Source organism: Malaclemys terrapin, chromosome 2, assembly GCF_027887155.1.
Source record: "Malaclemys terrapin pileata isolate rMalTer1 chromosome 2, rMalTer1.hap1, whole genome shotgun sequence".
Lineage (NCBI taxonomy): Eukaryota > Metazoa > Chordata > Testudines > Emydidae > Malaclemys > Malaclemys terrapin.
In genome coordinates this window covers 286794836-286816049 of record NC_071506.1, presented here as the reverse complement: position 1 = coordinate 286816049, position 21214 = coordinate 286794836, and the positions used below count along the sequence as shown (strand labels likewise).

Genomic DNA, 21214 nt, shown 5'->3' with positions numbered 1-21214 from the left:
CTTATAGAACACAGTATAAGGGGGCTCTGAGGTTAGGGCCTTGAGTTCAGACACCCTCCTGGCTGAGGTTATCGCCACCAGGATCGCCACCTTTTAAGAGAGGTAGAGCAGGGAGCACGTCACCAAGGGCTCAAAGAGTGGTCCTGTGAGTCTAGACAGGACCACGTTGAGGTCCCAGACCGGGACAGGCTAACAGATGTTAGGGTATAGCCTGTCGAGCCCTTTTAAGAACAGGCTGACCGTCAGGTTAGCAAACACAGAGAGGCCCTCCTTGCCCGGGTAAAAGGCCGAAATGGCAGCTAAGTGCACCCTTAATGATGATAACGAAAGACCCTGCTGCTTCAGATGTAGGTGGTAGTCCAGAATAAGCGGCACTGAAGCTAGTGTTGGGCACAAATGATGCTGTGCCGACCAGATTGAAAATCTCACCCACTTGGCAAGGTATGTGTCTCTCGTAGAGGGTTTTCTGCTGCCAAGGATGACCTGTCTAACCTGATCTGAACAGGAAAGCTCCATCGGGTTCAACCATGGAGCTTCCACACTGTGAGGTGAAGTGACTCGAGGTTCGGATGTTGAAGATGACCGTGATCTTGTGTTAGAAGGTCCAGGAAGAGCGGCAGGGTCATTGGGGCTTCCATGGACATGTCTAGGAGAGATGTGTACAAGTGCTGATGGGGCCAAGCTGGTGGTATCAATATGACCTGAGCTCGTTCCCTCCGGATCTTGTGAACAAGCAGTGTTGGCAGAAAGGCGTATAGAAGACAACATTCCCAATGGAGGAGGAATGCGTCCGCGCTGGAGCCTGGGCTGTGGTTTTGGAAGGAGCAGAACTGCTGGCACTTCATTGTATCACGTGGCGAATAAGTCTATCTGGGGAAATCCCCATCTCTGGAAGACTGAAATTGTGACGGCCGGGTGAAGAGACCACTCATGGCCATGAAACAACCTGCTGAGGTGGTCCGCCAGCTCCTTCTGTACCCAGGGGAGGTACGACGCCTGCAGGTGTATTAAATGTTCTACACAGAAGTCCCAGAGCATGAGGGCTTCTTGGCAGAGGGGAGAGGAGCGTGCACCCCCCGTTTGTTGATATAGAACATTGCTGTGGTTTTGTCCGTTAAGTGTGCTCGGAAGGTCTGGCACGTCAGGCACACCGCTCTCAGGTCTCTGACATTGATGTGGAGAGCCAGATCTGTCTGAGACCAGAGACCTTGAGTCCTGCAGTCTCCTAGATGTGCTCCCCAGCCCAAGTCTGATGTGTCCATCACTAGCGACAGAGACGGCTGCAGACTGGCGAAGGGGATGCCTGAGCACACCTCTCGAGGGTCGAGCCACCTCAGGAGGGGGTCGAAGACCAGGCGAGGCAGGGTCACGATCCTGTCCAAGCTGTCCCGGGCTGGTCAATACACCGATGCTAACCATGACTGGCGCGGTCAAAGCCTGAGTCTGGTGCGCTGCACCACATAGGTACACGGCTTAGCTGCAGCCCCGAAAGCCCCTGCGCTAAGCCATGTGTGACGAACTGGGCCTGTTCTCAGTGTGGTCTGTGAATGCTGACAGGGGAGTGTGGCTGGAATAGTCTGCATTGGAGGATGGGAGACTGCCCGAGGGCGCATACCTGAGTGTGTAACATGAGAACCCAGGAAGGGGTTGGAGGCCAGGTGACTCCTTAGCCCGGGAAACTGAACAAAGGCTGTGGGAGGGGTCGCTGAAGGCAGAGTGCTGGAAGCGAGCTGGAGAGATGGCTGGGAGGCAGAGATGGCTCTGACCCCCCCCAAGGGGGGTGGGCTGGGATGCCCTGGGACCCCAAGCTGGACCTAACTGAGGGGGGCCCTGTTGTCTGTGCCTGCAAGACCTGTCTTGGACTGTATTCCTGTCATCCAAATAAACCTTCTGCTTTACTGGCTGGCTGAGAGTCATGGTGAATCGCAGGAAGCCGGGGGTGCAGGGCCCTGACTCCCCCACACTCCGCAACACCATGTGATCTAGAAGCTTCAGGCAGTTTCTTGCTGTGGTGGTGGGCAACTGTCTGAGGCTTCGAATGATACCGGCCAGGGTCCGGAACCTCGCTTGCGGCAGGTATGCCCTGGCCTGGGTCGAGTCCAATATCCTCTGGACCAGGGACAGAGTCAATTTTGCTCCGTTTAGAAGGAGACCCAAGTTGTCGAAGGTGGCCCTGATGAATCTGACCTGACCTTCCACTTGGGTCTGGGAGCGGCCCTGGATCAGCCGGTCATCGAGGTACGGGAACGCCTGTACCTGGTACCTGCACAGGAACGCAGCGATGACTGCCATGCACTTGGTGAAAACACGAGATGCTGCTGACAGGCTGAATGGGGAGCCTGTGAATTGGGAGTGAGTGTTGTTCACCACAAACCTGAGGTACTTCCTGCGGGGCTGGGTGATCGCGATATGAAAGTACGCGTCCTTCAAGTCGAGGGCGGCGTACCCGTCTGCTGGATCCAGTGAGCGGATGATGGAGGCCAACGAGACCATACGGAAGTTGAGTTTCTTCACGAACCTGTTGAATTCCTGCAGGTCCAGGGTGGGCCTGAGGCCGCCTTTGGCTTTCGGTATTAGGAAATACCATGAATAGAAGCCCTCACCCCTGAGGAACCTCCTCCACTGCCCCTAGCGAAAGGAGCGACTGCACCTCCTGTGTAAGGATTTGCTTGCGAGAGGGGTCCCTGAAGAGGGACGGGGAAGGAGGGGGGAAGGACGGGAAGGCACAGAATTGGATGGCGTATCCCCTCTCTACCGTGTGGAGCACCCAGCAGTCCGAGGTGATACGGGACTAGGCACAGTAGAAAGAGGATAGTTGGGATGAGAAGGTAAGGCGGGGTGGATCCAGTCTTTGGTGTGGTACACCGTCCTCAACCGTGCCTTCAAAGGCCGGTTTGGGCCCTGAAGACGGCTTGGGTTGTCCTGAGCACTGGCCAAAGGGTTGATGCGACCTTCTCCTGCCTGTCCTGTTTCTCCTTCTGAACCTGTCCTGGCAGTTCTGGTGACCAAACTGCTGAGGAGGCTGCAGACGGACGTGTCTCCACTGCATTGACGGTGTGTAGAGGCCCAGGGACCTGAGGGCGACTCTGGAGTCCTTTAGGCTGTTCAGCTTCTTGTCTATTTTCTCTGGAAAAAATCTCCCCCTCAAAAGGCAGGTCCTGTCTGGTCTGCGGGACCTCATAGGGGAGCCCAGAAACCTGGAGCCATGAGCCCCTTCTCATGGCCACTCCTGTGGTCATAACCCTGGTGGCAGCATCTGCCCCATCAAGTGCCACCTGCAGGGACACCCCGGAGATCAGTCTCCCCAAGATGGCACCACTCCAGGGGGCACCCAAGCCAACCCCACAGATGCTGGTAGGGTGAAAATCTTTCGGCTACGGTGCACATGTGTGCACACACACCTGATTGGAATGGACACAAACAAGCACTCGAACAGCTGTTATAGTGGTTTCTTTCTGGGAGGGAGTTTGGGTGCAGGAGGGGGCTCCGGGTTGGGGCAGGGGATGGGGTGAAGGAGGGGGTGCGAGGTGCAGGCTCCGTCCGGCCAGGAGGCGCTTACCACAGGTGGCTCCCAGCTGCCGGTGCAGCAGGGCTCAGGCAGGCTGCCTGCATGCCCTGGCCCCACGCCACTCCCGGAAGCAGCCGGCTGCTGGCACGTCTCTGCACGCTGCTGGCGGGAGGGGGACAGCATGTCTCCATGCACTGCCCGTGCCTGCAAGCACCACCCCTGCAGCGGAACTGGCCAATAGGAGCTGCGGGGATGGTGCTGGGGGCAGGGGCAGCATGCAGAGCCGCCTCCCCCTGGCCAGGGGCCGCAGAGACGTGCCAGCAGCTGGCTGCTTCCGGGAGCGGTGTGGGACACGGCATGCAGGCAGCCTGCCTGATCCCTGCAGCACCGGGGTCCCCTTAGCCCGGGGCCCTGGGCTGCAGCCCCTAAAGCCCCTGCGCTAATCCGGACCTGTATCCAGGGACCCACCTGGTACCGGAAGCAGGGCGAGAGCAGATAGTTGACCATCTCCTGGTGGAACACGGGCGTGAGGCTGCCCGAGATGGGGGGCACGATCCAGACCCAGTCGGCCGGGCACCCCCCGCGCATCTGCAGCTCGTTCTCCATGTGCTTGATGAAGGACTCCGTGGCCGCGTGGTGATCCACGATTGTCACCTTGGCAACCTGCGGGAGATGGCAGGAAAGGAACAGATGGCAGAGCCAGCCCCCCACCCCGCAGGGCACCAAGTCACACCCCCTGAGCCAGGCTCCCCCCATGGCAGGCAGCCAGGCCCCTCCCCAGGGCAGGGAACCAAATCACCCTCCCCGAGCTGGTGCCCATGTGAGGATGTGGGGTCTCTGAGCTGCGTGTGGGTCTGGGGCAGGCTGCCAACTCCCTTGGGAATGAGCAGCCCCCACCCCGCTCCGCACCCGGGGAACTGGGACCCCAAAGGCTGCCGGGACTGGGTGAGGGGTCCTGATCCCTGCGAGCGGCCGAGTCTCCCTCAGGGGTTGTCTCAGGGGCAGGGGCAGCTCTAGCTTTTTTGCCGCCCCAAGCATGGCAGGCAGGCTGCCTTCGGTGGCGTGCCTGCAGGAGGTCCCCGGTCCGCGGCTTCGGCAGCCTGCCTGTGGGAGGTCCCTGGTCCCACGGCTTCGGTGTACCTGCCGCTGAATTACCACCGAATCCGCGGGACCGGCGGACCTCCCGCAGGCAAGCTGCCGAAGGCAGCCTGCCTGCCACCCTCGCAGGGTGTGACGTTATGAGTGTAAAATAATATTTTATTGAAAGATGACAGGGCCAGAAAGAGTTAATTAACTCAGACTGACCTGACCCAGGGGTGAATTGTAGAAACTGGTTAGGAAGATCTGTAAATGAATAGAGCTTTGAAATGCAGTCTGCATTGTTAGAGATCTCAAGGGTAGATGTTTGCTCAGGTCTTGTAATGTAAGCAAACTAATCTTGTCTATTGCTGTAACTTTAATTCGAAGATCAAAAAGGAATATTAACATTTATGATAAAAGAAGAACAGGAGTACTTGTGGCACCTTAGAGACTAACAAATTTATTAGAGCATAAGCTTTCGTGGACTACAGCCCACTTCTTCGGATGCATATGCATCCGAAGAAGTGGGCTGTAGTCCACGAAAGCTTATGCTCTAATAAATTTGTTAGTCTCTAAGGTGCCACAAGTACTCCTGTTCTTCTTTTTGCGGATACAGACTAACACGGCTGTTACTCTGAAACATTTATGATGATACTTGAGTGAAATAGTATTATTGTCTCTATGTCTCTTTGAAGGTTGAGATAACCTGTATCTGAACTGTTTAATGGATAAATTACCCTGTGCTAATTGCCAGGATGTTTGGAAGGAGAGTTAAGCCTATTGTTTTCTCAGGCCGAAAGGCTGCTGGAAATGTATAAGACCCTGGGACACAATCCTGCTTCATTTCAGATCTGCTTTGGGTTTCAAGAAGGGGAAACCTTAAGCCACAAGGATTGAGATCCCCAGTCACTGACTGGAGCCACCCTGAATATGGACATTGAACTATAACCTATGGACTATTTCTAAAAGGACTTTTGGCAACTACAAACTCATCTCTGCTATGTATCTGAACCTCAAGAATTGAATTCAAGTCTGTCTGTATATTGATCTTTTAACCAACACTCTCTCTCTTTTCTTTTCTAATAAATTTTAGTTTAGTTAATAAGAATTGACTATAGCGTGTATTTTGGGTCAGATCTGAGTTGGACCTGGGTATGTGGCTGATCCTTTGGGGTTGGAAGAACCTTTTCTTCTATATGATGAGAGAAGATTTTCAATAATCATCATCATATCTGACAGGTGTGTCTGGACGGAGGCCTGAGCCTGGGCACTTTAAGGGAACTGTGTTGTTTGGACTTCTGAGTAACCAGGGAGGTAATACAGAGGCTGTTAGGTGCTGGTTGGTAAATCTAAGTATTGGAATATCCACCAGCGTTTGGGGTTTGTCTGCCCCGTTCTGTTTGCAGTTCACCCTGATTGAGTGATCTCAGCTGGCACCCATAGGCAGCACCGTCACACAGGGACTGGCAGGGTGCCCCCCGCGGCTTCCCGCCCCAGGCACATGCTTGGAGCGCTGGTGCCTGGAGCCGCCGCTGCTCAGGGGGACTCGCTGCCTGGAGTTCGCAGGGGGCAGAGGGGGGCTGCAGGCCCAGAGGGCCAGTCTAGGGGGCGGTGAGGCCACGTGGCTCACCCTGGAGGCAGAGCGGGACCACCGAGGGGCTGGCCCAGTGAAGCGGCCTCCCAGAGACCGTCCCAAAGCTGGGGCTGCAGCCCCGATACTGTGGGTCTCACAGCTGGCGAGGGCTTGCCTGTGTATGCATACATGTATGCGTGTGATCTGCTTCCCAGTTGCCCCGTGCTCCTGCCCCAGCTCTGAGAGGTTGTGGGACAGGGTGTGTCTGAGGGCAGGGGACTCCGGAGGCCCGGGAGTGAGGCAGGGGACCCAGCTCAAAGAGGGAGGGTGAGACCCAGGACCTGTGTCACACCAACAGACCCCGGTCAGCGGCAGGCGGGATTGAACCTGGGACATCTGGAGTTCAGTGCATGAGCTAAGGCTGTAGCAGACAGACTCCTTCATCTCTCTCTACGTAGTCTCGGTGCCACCAGAGGGACAGAACCCCATCCCCATGAGGTGTGTGGGTTACATTTGCACCCCATGAGTGGGGGAGGGACCCGAGACAGGGCCAGGGCTGTAGGGGCTTGGAACACCCCCCAATAGCTCTGTCCCCCCCGTGCTCCCCACACCCGGTCTCTCCTCCCGTCCCCATACCTGGAAGCTGTGCAGCACGGCCACGTTGATCTCCACAGCCACTTTGTCCTTCCACAGGGACGAGGTTTTCCCGGTGTCCAGCCCCATGTGCAGGGCCACCTCCTGCCACACAGGGATCATCACCCCAGCCCACTGCCCTGCCCCCACACCACCTCCTGCCCCACAGCGACCGTCACCCCCAGCCCCCTGCCCCCACACCACCGCCTGCCCCACAGCGACTGTCACCCCCAGCCCCCAGCCCTGCCCCCACACCACTGCCTGCCCCACAGGGACCGTCAACCCCAGCCCCTAGCCCTGCCCCCACACTACCGCCTGCCCCAAAGGGACCGCCACCCCCAGCCCCCTGCCCCCACACCACCGCCTGCCCTACAGGGACCGTCACCCCCAGCCCCCAGCCCTGCCCCCACACCACCTCCTGCCCCACAGGGACTGTCACCCCTAGCCCCCAGCCCTGCCCCCACACCACCTCCTGCCCCACAGCGACCATCACCCCCAGCCCTGTCCCCACACCACCTCCTGCCCCACAGGGACCGTCACCCCCAGCCCCCTGCCCTGCCCCCACAACACCTCCTGCCCCACAGCGACCGTCACCCCCAGCCCTGCCCTGCCCCCACACCACCTCATGCCCCACAGGGAACATCACCCCCAGCCCCCTGCGCTGCCCTCACACCACCTCCTGCCCCACAGGGACAGGCAGCCCGTACCTCCAGCAGGTTGTAGTGGGAGAGGTGGGGGGGGGAGGGGGAGCTGGGGGGCAGCCAGTACCTGCAGCAGGTTGTAGCAGTGGGGGGTGGGCGGCAGGGGGAGCTGGAGGGAGTGGGGGGAGGTGGGAGGCAGGGGGAGCTGGGGGGCAGAGGGGGGAGCTGGGGGGCAGCCCATACCTGCAGCAGGTTGTAGCGGTGGGGGGTGGGCGGCAGGGGGAGCTGGAGGGAGTGGGGGGAGGTGGGAGGCAGGGGGAGCTGGGGGGCAGTGGGGGAAGCTGGGGGGCAGCCCGTACCTGCAGCAGGTTGTAGTGGGAGAGGTGGGGGGGAGGGGGAGCTGGGGGGCAGCCCGTACCTGCAGCAGGTTGTAGTGGGAGAGGTGGGGGGGAGGGTGTGACGAACTGGGCCTGTTCTTGCTGGGGTGTGTGAATGCTGACAAGGAAGTGTGACTAGGATGGTCTGCATCGGGGGATGGGAGTCTGCCCCAGGGAACATACCTGAGCTTGTAACATGAGAACCCAGGAAGGGGTTGGAGGCCAGGTGACTCCGGGGCCCGGGAAACTGAACAAAGGCTGTGGGAGGGGTCGCTGAAAGCAGAGTGCTGGAAGCAGGCTGGAGAGATGGCTGGGAGGCAGGGATGGCTCTGACCCCCCAAGGGGGGTGGGCTGGCATGCCCTGGGACCCCAAGCTGGACCTAACTGAGGGGGGCCCTGTTGTCTGTGCCTGCAAGACCTGTCTTGGACTGTATTCCTGTCATCCAAATAAACCTTCTGCTTTACTGGCTGGCTGAGAGTCATGGTGAATCGCAGGAAGCCGGGGGTGCAGGGCCCTGAGTCCCCCAATACTCCGTGACAACTGGTGGCAGCGGCGGGATCTACTGCACCCCGGGGACGGCACTTCCTGCAGTAAGTGACTGTGGAGCAGTAAAATGAAGGGGGATTGACGGGGACCAGGCGTGCTGAAGAGTGGGAGAGAGACGGTTATTACCCCTGGGAGTGTGTGACCAGCGAGAAGGACTTTTGCAGTAACAGGGTCCCCCGGGGGGATCGCAGCGAGTGGTCCCAGGGGCGGAGGAGTCTGCAGCTCGACCCTGGCAGAGAGGTGGTGACCTCGAGAAGGGCTGGCACACTAGGGGACCCCCTGGGAACTGTGGGGAGCTGTGAGCACACAGGCTGGTGAGTGGCCAGCAGGAAGATGCATGCCAAGCGGCTTAAGAGCGACCTGGTGGAGCTGTGCAAGCAGAGGCGGCTGCGCATTGGGAGGCTCACCAAAGAACAGCTCATTGCCCAGCTGGAGGCGGAAGATCGTGCGAATGAACTGATCCCTGTGTCTCAGGGAAGCAGCCTGGCAAATGCAGCGCAGGCACCAGTGTCTGTCCCAGCTGGGAGTGGTCAGCCGGCTGCTGAGGGCTTCCCGAGACCCCTCCTTCCTATGCCTAGGGGAAGGGTGGGGAGGAGCCCAGCAAATACCGAGGGCGCCGTGACCCCCCCGGCCAGCAGGGGACCCTCCCGGCGAAGCTCGCCGGCCAGCAGAGGATCCTCCCGGCGACGTTCGGCATCCGTGGAGCGGAATTGGCTGGAATGGGAGAAAGAGCTAAAACTGAGAGAGCTGGAGGATCGTGAACGACAGAGACAGCATGAACGGGAGGAGAAAGAGAGACAGCATCAGCGTGAACGAGAGGAGAAAGAGAGACAGCGTCAGCATGACCTGGAACTGGCGAGATTGAAGGGCAGCGAACCCCCGGCTGCAGTGAGTGAGGGGGGACCCAGGACTGCACGGAGCTTTGATAAGTGCATCATGGCCCCATACAAGGACGGGGAGGACATGGATGACTTCCTGGAGGCCTTTGAGACGGCCTGCAAGCTGCACCGGGTTGATCCCGCGGACAGACTCCGGGTCCTTACCCCCTTACTGGACCCCAAATCCGTGGCATTGTACCGCCAACTGGGAGAGGCAGAGAAAGGGGACTACGAACTATTCAAAAAGGCCCTGCTACGAGAGTTTGGGCTGACTCCTGAGATGTACCGGGAAAGGTTCCGGAGTCAGGATAAAACCCCTGAGATCTCATATCTGCAACTAGCCGCCCGCATGGAAAGATACGCCAGCAAGTGGGCTGGTGGGGCCCAGACGAAGGAGGACCTGATTAAACTGCTGGTACTGGAGCAACTGTATGAGCGGTGCCCATCCGACCTGAGGCTGTGGTTGGTGGACAGAAAGCCAGAGACCCCGCGACAGGCAGGCCGGCTGGCCGATGAGTTTGTAAAGAGCCGGTCAGGAGATAAAAGGGAGGAGTCCCAAAGGAACAGTCCCACCACAACGCAGAGAGAGAGTCACCATGGGACCTCCCCATGGGAAAATACAGAAAAAACCCATCAGAGGGGAGCATCCGGCATCAGGACCATCCGACCTACTCAAGGGGACCCATGGGACATGGGCTGCTACCACTGTGGCCAAAAGGGCCACATACGGGCCCAGTGCCCTAGGCTCAGGGTCAGACTGAGCAGACCGAACCCACAGAGGGTTGACTGGGTAGAGACCCAGCCCGGCGAAAGGCAGCATTCCCAGGGAAGGGGGGCTGGCAGAGTACCACCTGCTAAGGAGGGAGGAGAGCTCCAGGCCAGCTCCTCTAGGGGGCTGGATGCTCCAGACTCAGGGTTTTTGGTTTATATGGTAGGCACGGGGCTGTCCCTCCGGAGAGAGTACCTTGTTCCCCTGGAGGTGGATGGGAGGAAGGTCAATGGATACTGGGATACGGGCGCAGAGGTGACGCTGGCCCGGCCCGAGGTGGTGGCCCCAGAACAGGTGGTGCCCAACACCTACCTGACCCTGACGGGGGTGGGCGGAACACCAGTCAAAGTGCCCGTGGCAAGGGTACACCTGAAGTGGGGGGCCAAGGAGGGCCCCAAGGATGTGGGGGTACACCCGTATTTGCCCACTGAGGTATTGATGGGGGGGGACCTGGAGAACTGGCCAAGCAACCCCCAAAAGGCACTGGTTGTGACCCACAGTCAGAGCCGGCGAGGGGCACTGCGCCCTGGCCTTGGGGGGGGTGCCTTGCCTGAGGCGCAGGACCCTAACCTGGTGGGGAGGGAACGCCCAGGGACGCGGCTCAGGGAGGCTGCAGCTTCAGGCCCAGCGGGCAAGGAAGAGCAGGTGGCCATCCCTGTCCCAGCTGCTGAGTTCCAGGCCGAGTTACAGAGAGACCCCTCCTTGCGGAAGATAAGGGACCTAGCCGACCTCAATGCGGTACAGACCATGGGACGAGGTGGCCGGAAAAGGTTCCTGTGGGAGAAGGGGTTCCTGTACCGAGAATGGGCTCCCCCAGGGAAAATGGAGTCAGGGGGGATCAGGAGGCAGCTGGTGGTACCCCAGAAGTATCGCCGCCAGCTGCTGTGCCGGGCCCATGACATTCCCCTCTCAGGGCACCAGGGAACCTGGCGTACCCAGCAGAGGCTGCTACGGAGCTTTTACTGGCCTGGGGTCTTTGTTACTGTCCGACAGTACTGCGGATCCTGTGACCCCTGTCAGAGGGGGAGGAAGGCCTGGGACAAGGGGAAAACAGCTTTAGGACCCTTGCCCAGCATAGAGGAGCCTTTCCGGAGGGTGGCCAAGGTTAAAAGGGCGGCTCTAAACCAAGAGAGCCCAAAGCACAGACCTCCAGACTGGAGCGCTGGGAGAAGACCACAGCCCAGTTGGAACCCCAGAGGTATGGGGGTGGGAAAAGGGCACAGGCCGCATAAACCTTCCCACATGCGAACTGCGAGTGCCATCAAGCACCCCGACCTAAGGGGGGGCATGAAACTGAAGGGGCCTGGTGTAATTCTCACCAAGGAATGGGAGGGATGCGGGGGCATCCATGGGAACGGGGGTAGGTTCGAACTTCCCTGGGTCACTGGCTAAAGTGACCCCGCTCAGTTCGGTCTCGAAGGGGGGAGAGATGTGACGAACTGGGACTGTTCTTGCTGGGGTGTGGGAATGCTGACAGGGGAGTGTGACTAGGATGGTCTGCATCGGGGGAGGGGAGTCGGCCCGAGGGAACATACCTGAGCTTGTAACATGAGAACCCAGGAGGGGATTGGAGGTCAGGTGACTCCGGCTGAACAAAGGCTGTGGGAGGGGTCGCTGAAAGCAGAGTGCTGGAAGCAGGCTGGAGAGATGGCTGGGAGGCAGGGATGGCTCTGACCCCCCAAGGGGGGTGGGCTGGCATGCCCTGTGACCCCAAGCTGGACCTAACTGAGAGGGGCCCTGTTGTCTGTGCCTGCAAGACCTGTCTTGGACTGTATTCCTGTCATCCAAATAAACCTTCTGCTTTACTGGCTGGCTGAGAGTCATGGTGAATCGCAGGAAGCCGGGGGTGCAGGGCCCTGAGTCCCCCAATACTCCGTGACAGAGGGGGAGCTGGGGGGCAGTGGGGGGAGCTGGGGGGGCAGCCCGTACCTGCAGCAGGTTGTAGTGGGAGAGGTGGGGGGGAGGGGGAGCTGGGGGGCAGCCCGTACCTGCAGCAGGTTGTAGTGGGAGAGGTGGGGGGAGGGAGAGCTGGGGGGCAGTGGGGGGAGCTGGGGGGGCAGCCTGTACCTGCAGCAGGTTGTAGTGGGAGAGGTGGGGGGAGGGGGAGCTGGGGGGCAGTGGGGGGAGCTGGGGGGGCAGCCTGTACCTGCAGCAGGTTGTAGTGGGAGAGGTGGGGGGAGGGGGAGCTGGGGGGCAGCCCGTACCTGCAGCAGGTTGTAGTGGGAGGGGTGGGGGGGAGGGGGAGCTGGGGGGCAGCCCGTACCTGCAGCAGGTTGTAGTGGGAGGGGTGGGAGGCAGGGGGAGCTGGGGGGCAGTGGGGGGAGCTGGGGGGCAGCCCGTACCTGCAGCAGGTTGTAGTGGGAGGGGTGGGGGGAGGGGGAGCTGGGGGGCAGTCTGTACCTGCAACAGGTTGTAGTGGGGGGGAGGGGGAGCTGGGGGGCAGCCCGTACCTGCACCAGGTTGTAGTGGGAGAGGTGGGGGGAGGTGGAGCTGGGGGGCAGTGGGGGGAGCTGGGGGGGCAGCCCGTACCTGCAGCAGGTTGTAGTGGGAGGGGTGGGGGGGAGGGGGAGCTGGGGGGCAGCCCGTACCTGCAGCAGGTTGTAGTGGGAGGGGTGGGAGGCAGGGGGAGCTGGGGGGCAGTGGGGGGAGCTGGGGGGCAGCCAGTACCTGCAGCAGGTTGTAGTGGGAGAGTGTGACGGAGCAGGGAGCAGGGCAGATTTGACCTGGGAATGTTGCAGGGGGGTTGCAGTGGGGATGTGGGACTTCCCTTGAAGGAAGCTACCTGAGCTGTAACCTGAGCCAGGAACGGGGGTGGGGAGACTGAACAAAGGAGAGGAGGAGCTGGGGGAGGGGGAAGAGAGGAGCTGCAGGGGGAGTTTTGGTTTGGTTTCAGTTTGGGCTGGGTGGTGCAACGCAGGGAACCCCAAGCTGGGGTCTAAGCTCCCTGAACCTCCCAGAGGGACCTAATTGAGGGGGGTCTGGTCGTACCTACACGCTCTGCTTGAGACGGTGTTCCTGTCCTTAAATAAACCTTCTGCTTTACTGGCTGGTTGAGAGTCGCAGTGAATCTCGGGAAGAGGGGTGCAGGGCCCTAACTCCCCCACACTCCGCAACAGAGAGGTGCGGGGGAGGGGGAGCTGGGGGGCAGCCCGTACCTGCAGCAGGTTGTAGTGGGAGGGGTGGGAGGCAGGGGGAGCTGGGGGGCAGCCCGTACCTGCAGCAGGTTGTAGTGGGAGGGGTGGGGGGGAGGGGGAGCTGGGGGGCAGCCCGTACCTACAGCAGGTTGTAGTGGGAGAGGTGGGGGGAGGGGGAGCTGGGGGGCAGCCCGTACCTGCAGCAGGTTGTAGCGGTTGCTGTCACAGAAGTTGCGCATGCCGATCTCGCTGCCCACGTACCAGCCATTGAAGGGGGCAGCCGGGAACTGCAGGCCCCCGATCTCCAGCAGCATGTTGGCCACGGCGGGCAGCGCGTGCCAGCGCAGGCCCAGCTCCCCGAACCACGCCAGCCTGTGCCCGACACCACACTCAGGGCACGGGCAGGATGGAGCGAAGGGACGCGCCCCACGCCACACAGCCCATCCTACAGCACCGCCAGGAATGGGACCCAGGTGTCCTGGTGCCCAGCCCCCTGCTCTAAGCACCAGATCTGGCTCCCTCCCTGCCAGGTGGCTGGAGGATTAGTTTCCCCGGGGGCCTCCTTCTGCCCCCAGCCCAGTGGGGCCTGATGTTCTGGGACAGAACGGTCATCCCCATCACTAGGACCCCCAGCCTCAGTGCTGCCCCCTGGCACCACCCCCAGCCTCAGCCCTGCCCCCTGGCACCGCCCCCAGCCTCAGCCCTGCTCCCTGGCACCGCCCCCAGCCCCAGTGCTGCCCCTGGCACCGCCCCCAGCCTCAGCCCTGCCCCCCAGCACTGCCCCCAGCCCCAGTGCTGCCCCCTGGCATTGCCCCAATCCCAGCCCTGCCCCCAGGCACTGCCCCCAGCCTCAGCCCCGCCCCCTGGCACCGCCCCCAGCCCCAGCCCTGCCCCGCAGCACTGCCCCCAGCCCCAGCCCTGCCCCCAGGCACTGCTCCATGTCCAGCACTGCCCCCAGGCATCGCCTGTGCCCAGGGTCCCCAGCACACTACTAGGCAAGCTGCCCAAGGGGTTAGCAGGAACTGGCGCCTGCATTGCGGGACGGGGAGGACTTACGTGGGGTGCTGGATGGGCACCTCCAGGACCAGCTCGGGCGGCAGGAGGAAAAGCTCCGGGGCCTCGTCTGGCGCCTGCAGCAGCAGGGGCAGGACATCAAAGCGGCCGTGCCCAGGCGTCCAGCCGTGCTGGATGCAGAGCTGCAAGGGGAGAGTCTGTGAACACAGCCCGGCCGGGGGCTGAGAGCGGGGCAGGGTCAGCCCCCACTCGCCAGCCCCCATGGCCAGCCCCCACTCGCCAGCCCCCATGGCCAGCCCCCACTCCCCAGTCCCCATCGCCAGCCCCCACTCGCCAGCCCCCATCGCCAGCCCCCACTCGCCAGCCCCCATCGCCAGCCCCCATCGCCAGCCCCCACTCCCCAGCCCCCATCGCCAGCCCCAATCGCCAGCCCCCACTCGCCAGCCCCCATCGCCAGCCCCCACTTGCCAGCCCCCACTCGCCAGCCCCCACTCCCCAGCCCCCATCGCCAGCCCCCATCGCCAGCCCCCATCGCCAACCCCCACTCGCCAGCCCCCATCGCCAGCCCCCACTCCCCAGCCCCCACTCCCCAGCCCCCATCGCCAGCCCCCACTCCCCAGCCCCCATCGCCAGCCCCCATCGCCAGCCCACACTCGCCAGCCCCCACTCCCCAGCCCCCATCGCCAGCCCCCACTCCCCAGCCCACACTCGCCAGTCCCCATCGCCAGCCCCCACTCCCCAGCCCCCACTCCCCAGCCCCCACTCGCCAGCCCCCATCGCCAGCCCCCACTCGCCAGCCCCCACTCGCCAGCCCTCATCGCCAGCCCCCATCGCCAGCCCCCACTCCCCAGCCCCCATCGCCAGCCCCCATCGCCAGCCCCCACTCGCCAGCCCCCATCGCCAGCCCTCACTTGCCAGCCCCCACTCGCCAGCCCCCACTCCCCAGCCCCCATCGCCAGCCCCCACTCTCCAGCCCCCATCGCCAGCCCCCATCGCCAGCCCCCACTCCCCAGCCCCCATCGCCAGCCCCCACTCGCCAGCCCCCATCGCCAGCCCCCACTCCCCAGCCCCCATCGCCAGCCCCCATCGCCAGCCCCCACTCGCCAGTCCCCATCGCCAGCCCCCACTCCCCAGCCCCCATCGCCAGCCCCCATCGCCAGCCCCCACTCGCCAGCCCCCATCGCCAGCCCCCACTCGCCAGCCCCCACTCGCCAGCCCCCACTCCCCAGCCCCCATCGCCAGCCCCCACTCCCCAGCCCCCACTCGCCAGTCCCCATCGCCAGCCCCCACTCCCCAGCCCCCACTCCCCAGCCCCCACTCGCCAGCCCCCATCGCCAGCCCCCACTCGCCAGCCCCCACTCGCCAGCCCTCATCGCCAGCCCCCACTCGCCAGCCCCCATCGCCAGCCCCCACTCGCCAGTCCCCATCGCCAGCCCCCATCGCCAGCCCCCACTCCCCAGCCCCCACTTACCAGCCTCCATCGCCAGCCCCCATCGCCAGCCCCCACTCCCCAGCCCCCACTCCCCAGCCCCCACTCCCCAGCCCCCATCGCCAGCCCCCACTCCCCAGCCCCCATCGCCAGCCCCCATCGCCAGCCCCCACTCGCCAGCCCCCATCGCCAGCCCCCACTCGCCAGCCCCCACTCCCCAGCCCCCATCGCCAGCCCCCACTCCCCAGCCTCCACTCGCCAGTCCCCATCGCCAGCCCCCACTCCCCAGCCCCCACTCGCCAGCCCCCACTCGCCAGCCCCCACTCGCCAGCCCCCACTCGCCAGCCCTCATCGCCAGCCCCCACTCGCCAGCCCCCATCGCCAGCCCCCACTCGCCAGTCCCCATCGCCAGCCCCCATCGCCAGCCCCCACTCCCCAGCCCCCACTTACCAGCCTCCATCGCCAGCCCCCATCGCCAGCCCCCACTCCCCAGCCCCCACTCCCCAGCCCCCACTCGCCAGCCCCCATCGCCAGCCCCCATTCGCCAGCCCCCACTCCCCAGCCCCACTCCCCAGCCCCCATCGCCAGCCCCCACTCCCCAGCCCCCACTCGCCAGCCCCCATCGCCAGCCCCCACTCGCCAGCCCCCACTCCCCAGCCCCCATCGCCAGCCCCCATCGCCAGCCCCCACTCGCCAGCCCCCACTCCCCAGCCCCCATCGCCAGCCCCCACTCGCCAGCCCCCATCGCCAGCCCCCACTCGCCAGCCCCCACTCCCCAGCCCCCATCGCCAGCCCCCACTCCCCAGCCCCCTTCGCCAGCCCCCATCGCCAGCCCCCACTCGCCAGCCCCCACTCGCCAGCCCCCATCGCCAGCCCACACTCGCCAGCCCCATCGCCAGCCCCCACTCCCCAGCCCCCACTCGCCAGCCCCCATCGCCAGCCCCCATCGCCAGCCCCCACTCCCCAGCCCCCATCGCCAGCCCCCATCGCCAGCCCCCACTCGCCAGCCCCCATCGCCAGACCCCACTCCCCAGCCCCCACTCCCCAGCCCCCACTCGCCAGCCCCCATCGCCAGCCCCCACTCCCCAGCCCCCAGCCCCCAGCCCCCACTCGCCAGCCCCCACTCCCCAGCCCCCACTCCCCAGCCCCCATCGCCAGCCCCCATCGCCAGCCCCCACTCCCCAGCCCCCACTCGCCAGCCCCCATCGCCAGCCCCCACTCGCCAGTCCCCATCGCCAGCCCCCACTCGCCAGCCCCCACTCGCCAGCCCCCATCGCCAGCCCCCATCGCCAGCCCCCACTTCCCAGCCCCCATCGCCAGCCCCCACTCGCCAGCCCCCATCGCCAGCCCCCACTCCCCAGCCCCCACTCGCCAGCCCCCACTCGCCAGTCCCCACTCGCCAGCCCCCACTCGCCAGCCCCCATCGCCAGCCCCCACTCGCCAGCCCCCACTCGCCAGCCCCCATCGCCAGCCCCCACTCCCCAGCCCCCACTTGCCAGCCCCCATCGCCAGCCCCCACTCGCCAGTCCCCATCGCCAGCCCCCACTCCCCAGCCCCCATCGCCAGCCCCCATCGCCAGCCCCTACTCCCCAGTCCCCACTCCCCAGCCCCCACTCGCCAGCCCCTACTCCGCAGCCCCCATCGCCAGCCCCCATCGCCAGCCCCCACTCGCCAGCCCCTACTCCCCAGTCCCCACTCCCCAGCCCCCACTCCCCAGCCCCCATCGCCAGCCCCCACTCGCCAGCCCCCACTCGCCAGTCCCCATCGCCAGCCCCCACTCCCCAGCCCCCACTCGCCAGCCCCCATCGCCAGCCCCCACTCGCCAGCCCCCACTCGCCAGCCCCCACTCGCCAGCCCCCACTCCCCAACCCCCACTCGCCAGCCCCCATCGCCAGCCCCCACTCCCCAGCCCCCACTCGCCAGCCCCACTCGCCAGCCCCCACTCGCCAGCCCCCATCGCCAGCCCCCACTCGCCAGCCCCCACTCGCCAGCCCCCATCGCCAGCCCCCACTCCCCAGCCCCCACTCGCCAGCCCCCACTCCCCAGCCCCCACTCGCCAGCCCCCATCGCCAGCCCCCACTCCCCAGCCCCCACTCCCGAGCCCCCACTCGCCAGCCCCCATCGCCAGCCCCCACTCGCCAGCCCCCATCGCCAGCCCCCACTCCCCAGCCCCCACTCCCCAGTCCCCATCGCCAGCCCCCACTCCCCAGCCCCCACTCCCCAGCCCCCACTCGCCAGCCCCCATCGCCAGCCCCCACTCGCCAGCCCCCATCGCCAGCCCCCACTCCCCAGTCCCCATCGCCAGCCCCCACTCCCCAGCCCCCACTCCCCAGCCCCCATCGCCAGCCCCCACTCCCCAGCCCCCATCGCCAGCCCCCACTCGCCAGTCCCCACTCGCCAGCCCCCACTCCCCAGCCCCACTCACCAGCCCCCACTCGCCAGCCCCCACTCCCCAGCCCCCATCGCCAGCCCCCACTCCCCAGCCCCCACTCCCCAGCCCCCATCGCCAGCCCCCACTCCCCAGCCCCCACTCGCCAGCCCCCATCGCCAGCCCCCATCGCCAGCCCCCACTCCCCAGCCCCCATCGCCAGCCCCCACTCCCCAGCCCCCACTCCCCAGCCCCCACTCGCCAGCCCCCATCGCCAGCCCCCACTCGCCAGCCCCCACTCCCCAGCCCCCATCGCCAGCCCCCACTCCCCAGCCCCCATCGCCAGCCCCCACTCCCCAGCCCCCACTCCCCAGCCCCCACTCGCCAGCCCCCATCGCCAGCCCCCACTCGCCAGCCCCCACTCGCCAGCCCTCATCGCCAGCCCCCACTCGCCAGCCCCCATCGCCAGCCCCCACTCGCCAGTCCCCATCGCCAGCCCCCATCGCCAGCCCCCACTCCCCAGCCCCCACTTACCAGCCTCCATCGCCAGCCCCCATCGCCAGCCCCCACTCCCCAGCCCCCACTCCCCAGCCCCCACTCGCCAGCCCCCATCGCCAGCCCCCATTCGCCAGCCCCCACTCCCCAGCCCCACTCCCCAGCCCCCATCGCCAGCCCCCACTCCCCAGCCCCCACTCGCCAGCCCCCATCGCCAGCCCCCACTCGCCAGCCCCCACTCCCCAGCCCCCATCGCCAGCCCCCATCGCCAGCCCCCACTCGCCAGCCCCCACTCCCCAGCCCCCATCGCCAGCCCCCACTCGCCAGCCCCCATCGCCAGCCCCCACTCGCCAGCCCCCACTCCCCAGCCCCCATCGCCAGCCCCCACTCCCCAGCCCCCTTCGCCAGCCCCCATCGCCAGCCCCCACTCGCCAGCCCCCACTCGCCAGCCCCCATCGCCAGCCCACACTCGCCAGCCCCATCGCCAGCCCCCACTCCCCAGCCCCCACTCGCCAGCCCCCATCGCCAGCCCCCATCGCCAGCCCCCACTCCCCAGCCCCCATCGCCAGCCCCCACTCCCCAGCCCCCATCGCCAGCCCCCATCGCCAGCCCCCACTCGCCAGCCCCCATCGCCAGACCCCACTCCCCAGCCCCCACTCCCCAGCCCCCACTCGCCAGCCCCCATCGCCAGCCCCCACTCCCCAGCCCCCAGCCCCCAGCCCCCACTCGCCAGCCCCCACTCCCCAGCCCCCACTCCCCAGCCCCCATCGCCAGCCCCCATCGCCAGCCCCCACTCCCCAGCCCCCACTCGCCAGCCCCCATCGCCAGCCCCCACTCGCCAGTCCCCATCGCCAGCCCCCACTCGCCAGCCCCCACTCGCCAGCCCCCATCGCCAGCCCCCACTTCCCAGCCCCCATCGCCAGCCCCCACTCGCCAGCCCCCATCGCCAGCCCCCACTCCCCAGCCCCCACTCGCCAGTCCCCACTCGCCAGCCCCCACTCGCCAGCCCCCATCGCCAGCCCCCACTCGCCAGCCCCCACTCGCCAGCCCCCATCGCCAGCCCCCACTCCCCAGCCCCCACTTGCCAGCCCCCATCGCCAGCCCCCACTCGCCAGTCCCCATCGCCAGCCCCCACTCCCCAGCCCCCATCGCCAGCCCCCATCGCCAGCCCCTACTCCCCAGTCCCCACTCCCCAGCCCCCACTCGCCAGCCCCTACTCCGCAGCCCCCATCGCCAGCCCCCATCGCCAGCCCCCACTCGCCAGCCCCTACTCCCCAGTCCCCACTCCCCAGCCCCCACTCCCCAGCCCCCATCGCCAGCCCCCACTCGCCAGCCCCCACTCGCCAGTCCCCATCGCCAGCCCCCACTCCCCAGCCCCCACTCGCCAGCCCCCATCGCCAGCCCCCACTCGCCAGCCCCCACTCGCCAGCCCCCACTCGCCAGCCCCCACTCCCCAACCCCCACTCGCCAGCCCCCATCGCCAGCCCCCACTCCCCAGCCCCCACTCGCCAGCCCCACTCGCCAGCCCCCACTCGCCAGCCCCCATCGCCAGCCCCCACTCGCCAGCCCCCACTCGCCAGCCCCCATCGCCAGCCCCCACTCCCCAGCCCCCATCGCCAGCCCCCACTCCCCAGCCCCCACTCGCCAGCCCCCATCGCCAGCCCCCATCGCCAGCCCCCACTCCCCAGCCCCCACTCCCCAGCCCCCATCGCCAGCCCCCACTCCCCAGCCCCCACTCCCCAGCCCCCACTCCCCAGTCCCCACTCGCCAGCCCCCATCGCCAGCCCCCACTCGCCAGCCCCCATCGCCAGCCCCCACTCCCCAGCCCCCACTCCCCAGTCCCCATCGCCAGCCCCCACTCCCCAGCCCCCACTCCCCAGCCCCCATCGCCAGCCCCCACTCCCCAGCCCCCACTCCCCAGTCCCCATCGCCAGCCCCCACTCCCCAGCCCCCATCGCCAGCCCCCACTCCCCAGCCCCCACTCCCCAGCCCCCACTCGCCAGCCCCCATCGCCAGCCCCCACTCCCCAGCCCCCACTCGCCAGCCCCCATCGCCAGCCCCCACTCCCTAGCGCCCATCGCCAGCCCCCACTCCCCAGCCCCCATCGCCAGCCCCCACTCCCCAGCCCCCACTCGCCAGCCCCCATCGCCAGCCCCCACTCCCCAGCCCCCATCGCCAGCCCCCACTCCCCAGTCCCCATCGCTAGCCCCCACTCCCCAGCCCCCACTCCCCAGCCCCCAATGCCAGCCCCCAGCCCTCAGCCCCTACTCCCCAGCCCCCACTCCCCAGCCCCCATCACCAGCCCCCAGCCCTCAGCCCCTACTCCCCAGCCCCCACTCCCCAGCCCCCATCGCCAGCCCCCACTCGCCAGCCCCCATCGCCAGCCCCCACTCCCCAGCCCCCATCGCCAGCCCCCACTCCCCAGCCCCCACTCCCCAGTCCCCATCGCCAGCCCCCACTCCCCAGCCCCCACTCCCCAGCCCCCACTCCCCAGCCCCCATCGCCAGCCCCCAGCCCTCAGCCCCTACTCCCCAGCCCCCACTCCCCAGCCCCCATCACCAGCCCCCAGCCCTCAGCCCCTACTCCCCAGCCCCCACTCCCCAGCCCCCATCGCCAGCCCCCACTCCCCAGCCCCCACTCGCCAGCCCCCATCGCCAGCCCCCACTCCCCAGTCCCCATCGCCAGCCCCCACTCCCCAGCCCCCACTCCCCAGCCCCCATCGCCCGCCCCCAGCCCTCAGCCCCTACTCCCCAGCCCCCACTCCCCAG

The 21214-nt window shown here is 66.0% G+C and overlaps 1 protein-coding gene across 1 annotated transcript in view; it reads right to left on the bottom strand.

Annotated features, from left to right (window-relative positions):
* NOS3 (nitric oxide synthase 3) overlaps positions 1 to 21214 on the bottom strand; it is a 90589-nt gene that overhangs the window by 28088 nt on the left and 41287 nt on the right. Inside the window, exons 7-10 of the mRNA XM_054016841.1 lie at positions 14197 to 14336; positions 13338 to 13512; positions 6798 to 6899; positions 3977 to 4171 (exon numbers count right to left, since the gene is read on the bottom strand). Of these exons, the coding sequence (XP_053872816.1) occupies positions 3977 to 4171; positions 6798 to 6899; positions 13338 to 13512; positions 14197 to 14336 (612 nt within the window). The remainder of the gene's footprint in view (positions 1 to 3976; positions 4172 to 6797; positions 6900 to 13337; positions 13513 to 14196; positions 14337 to 21214) is intronic.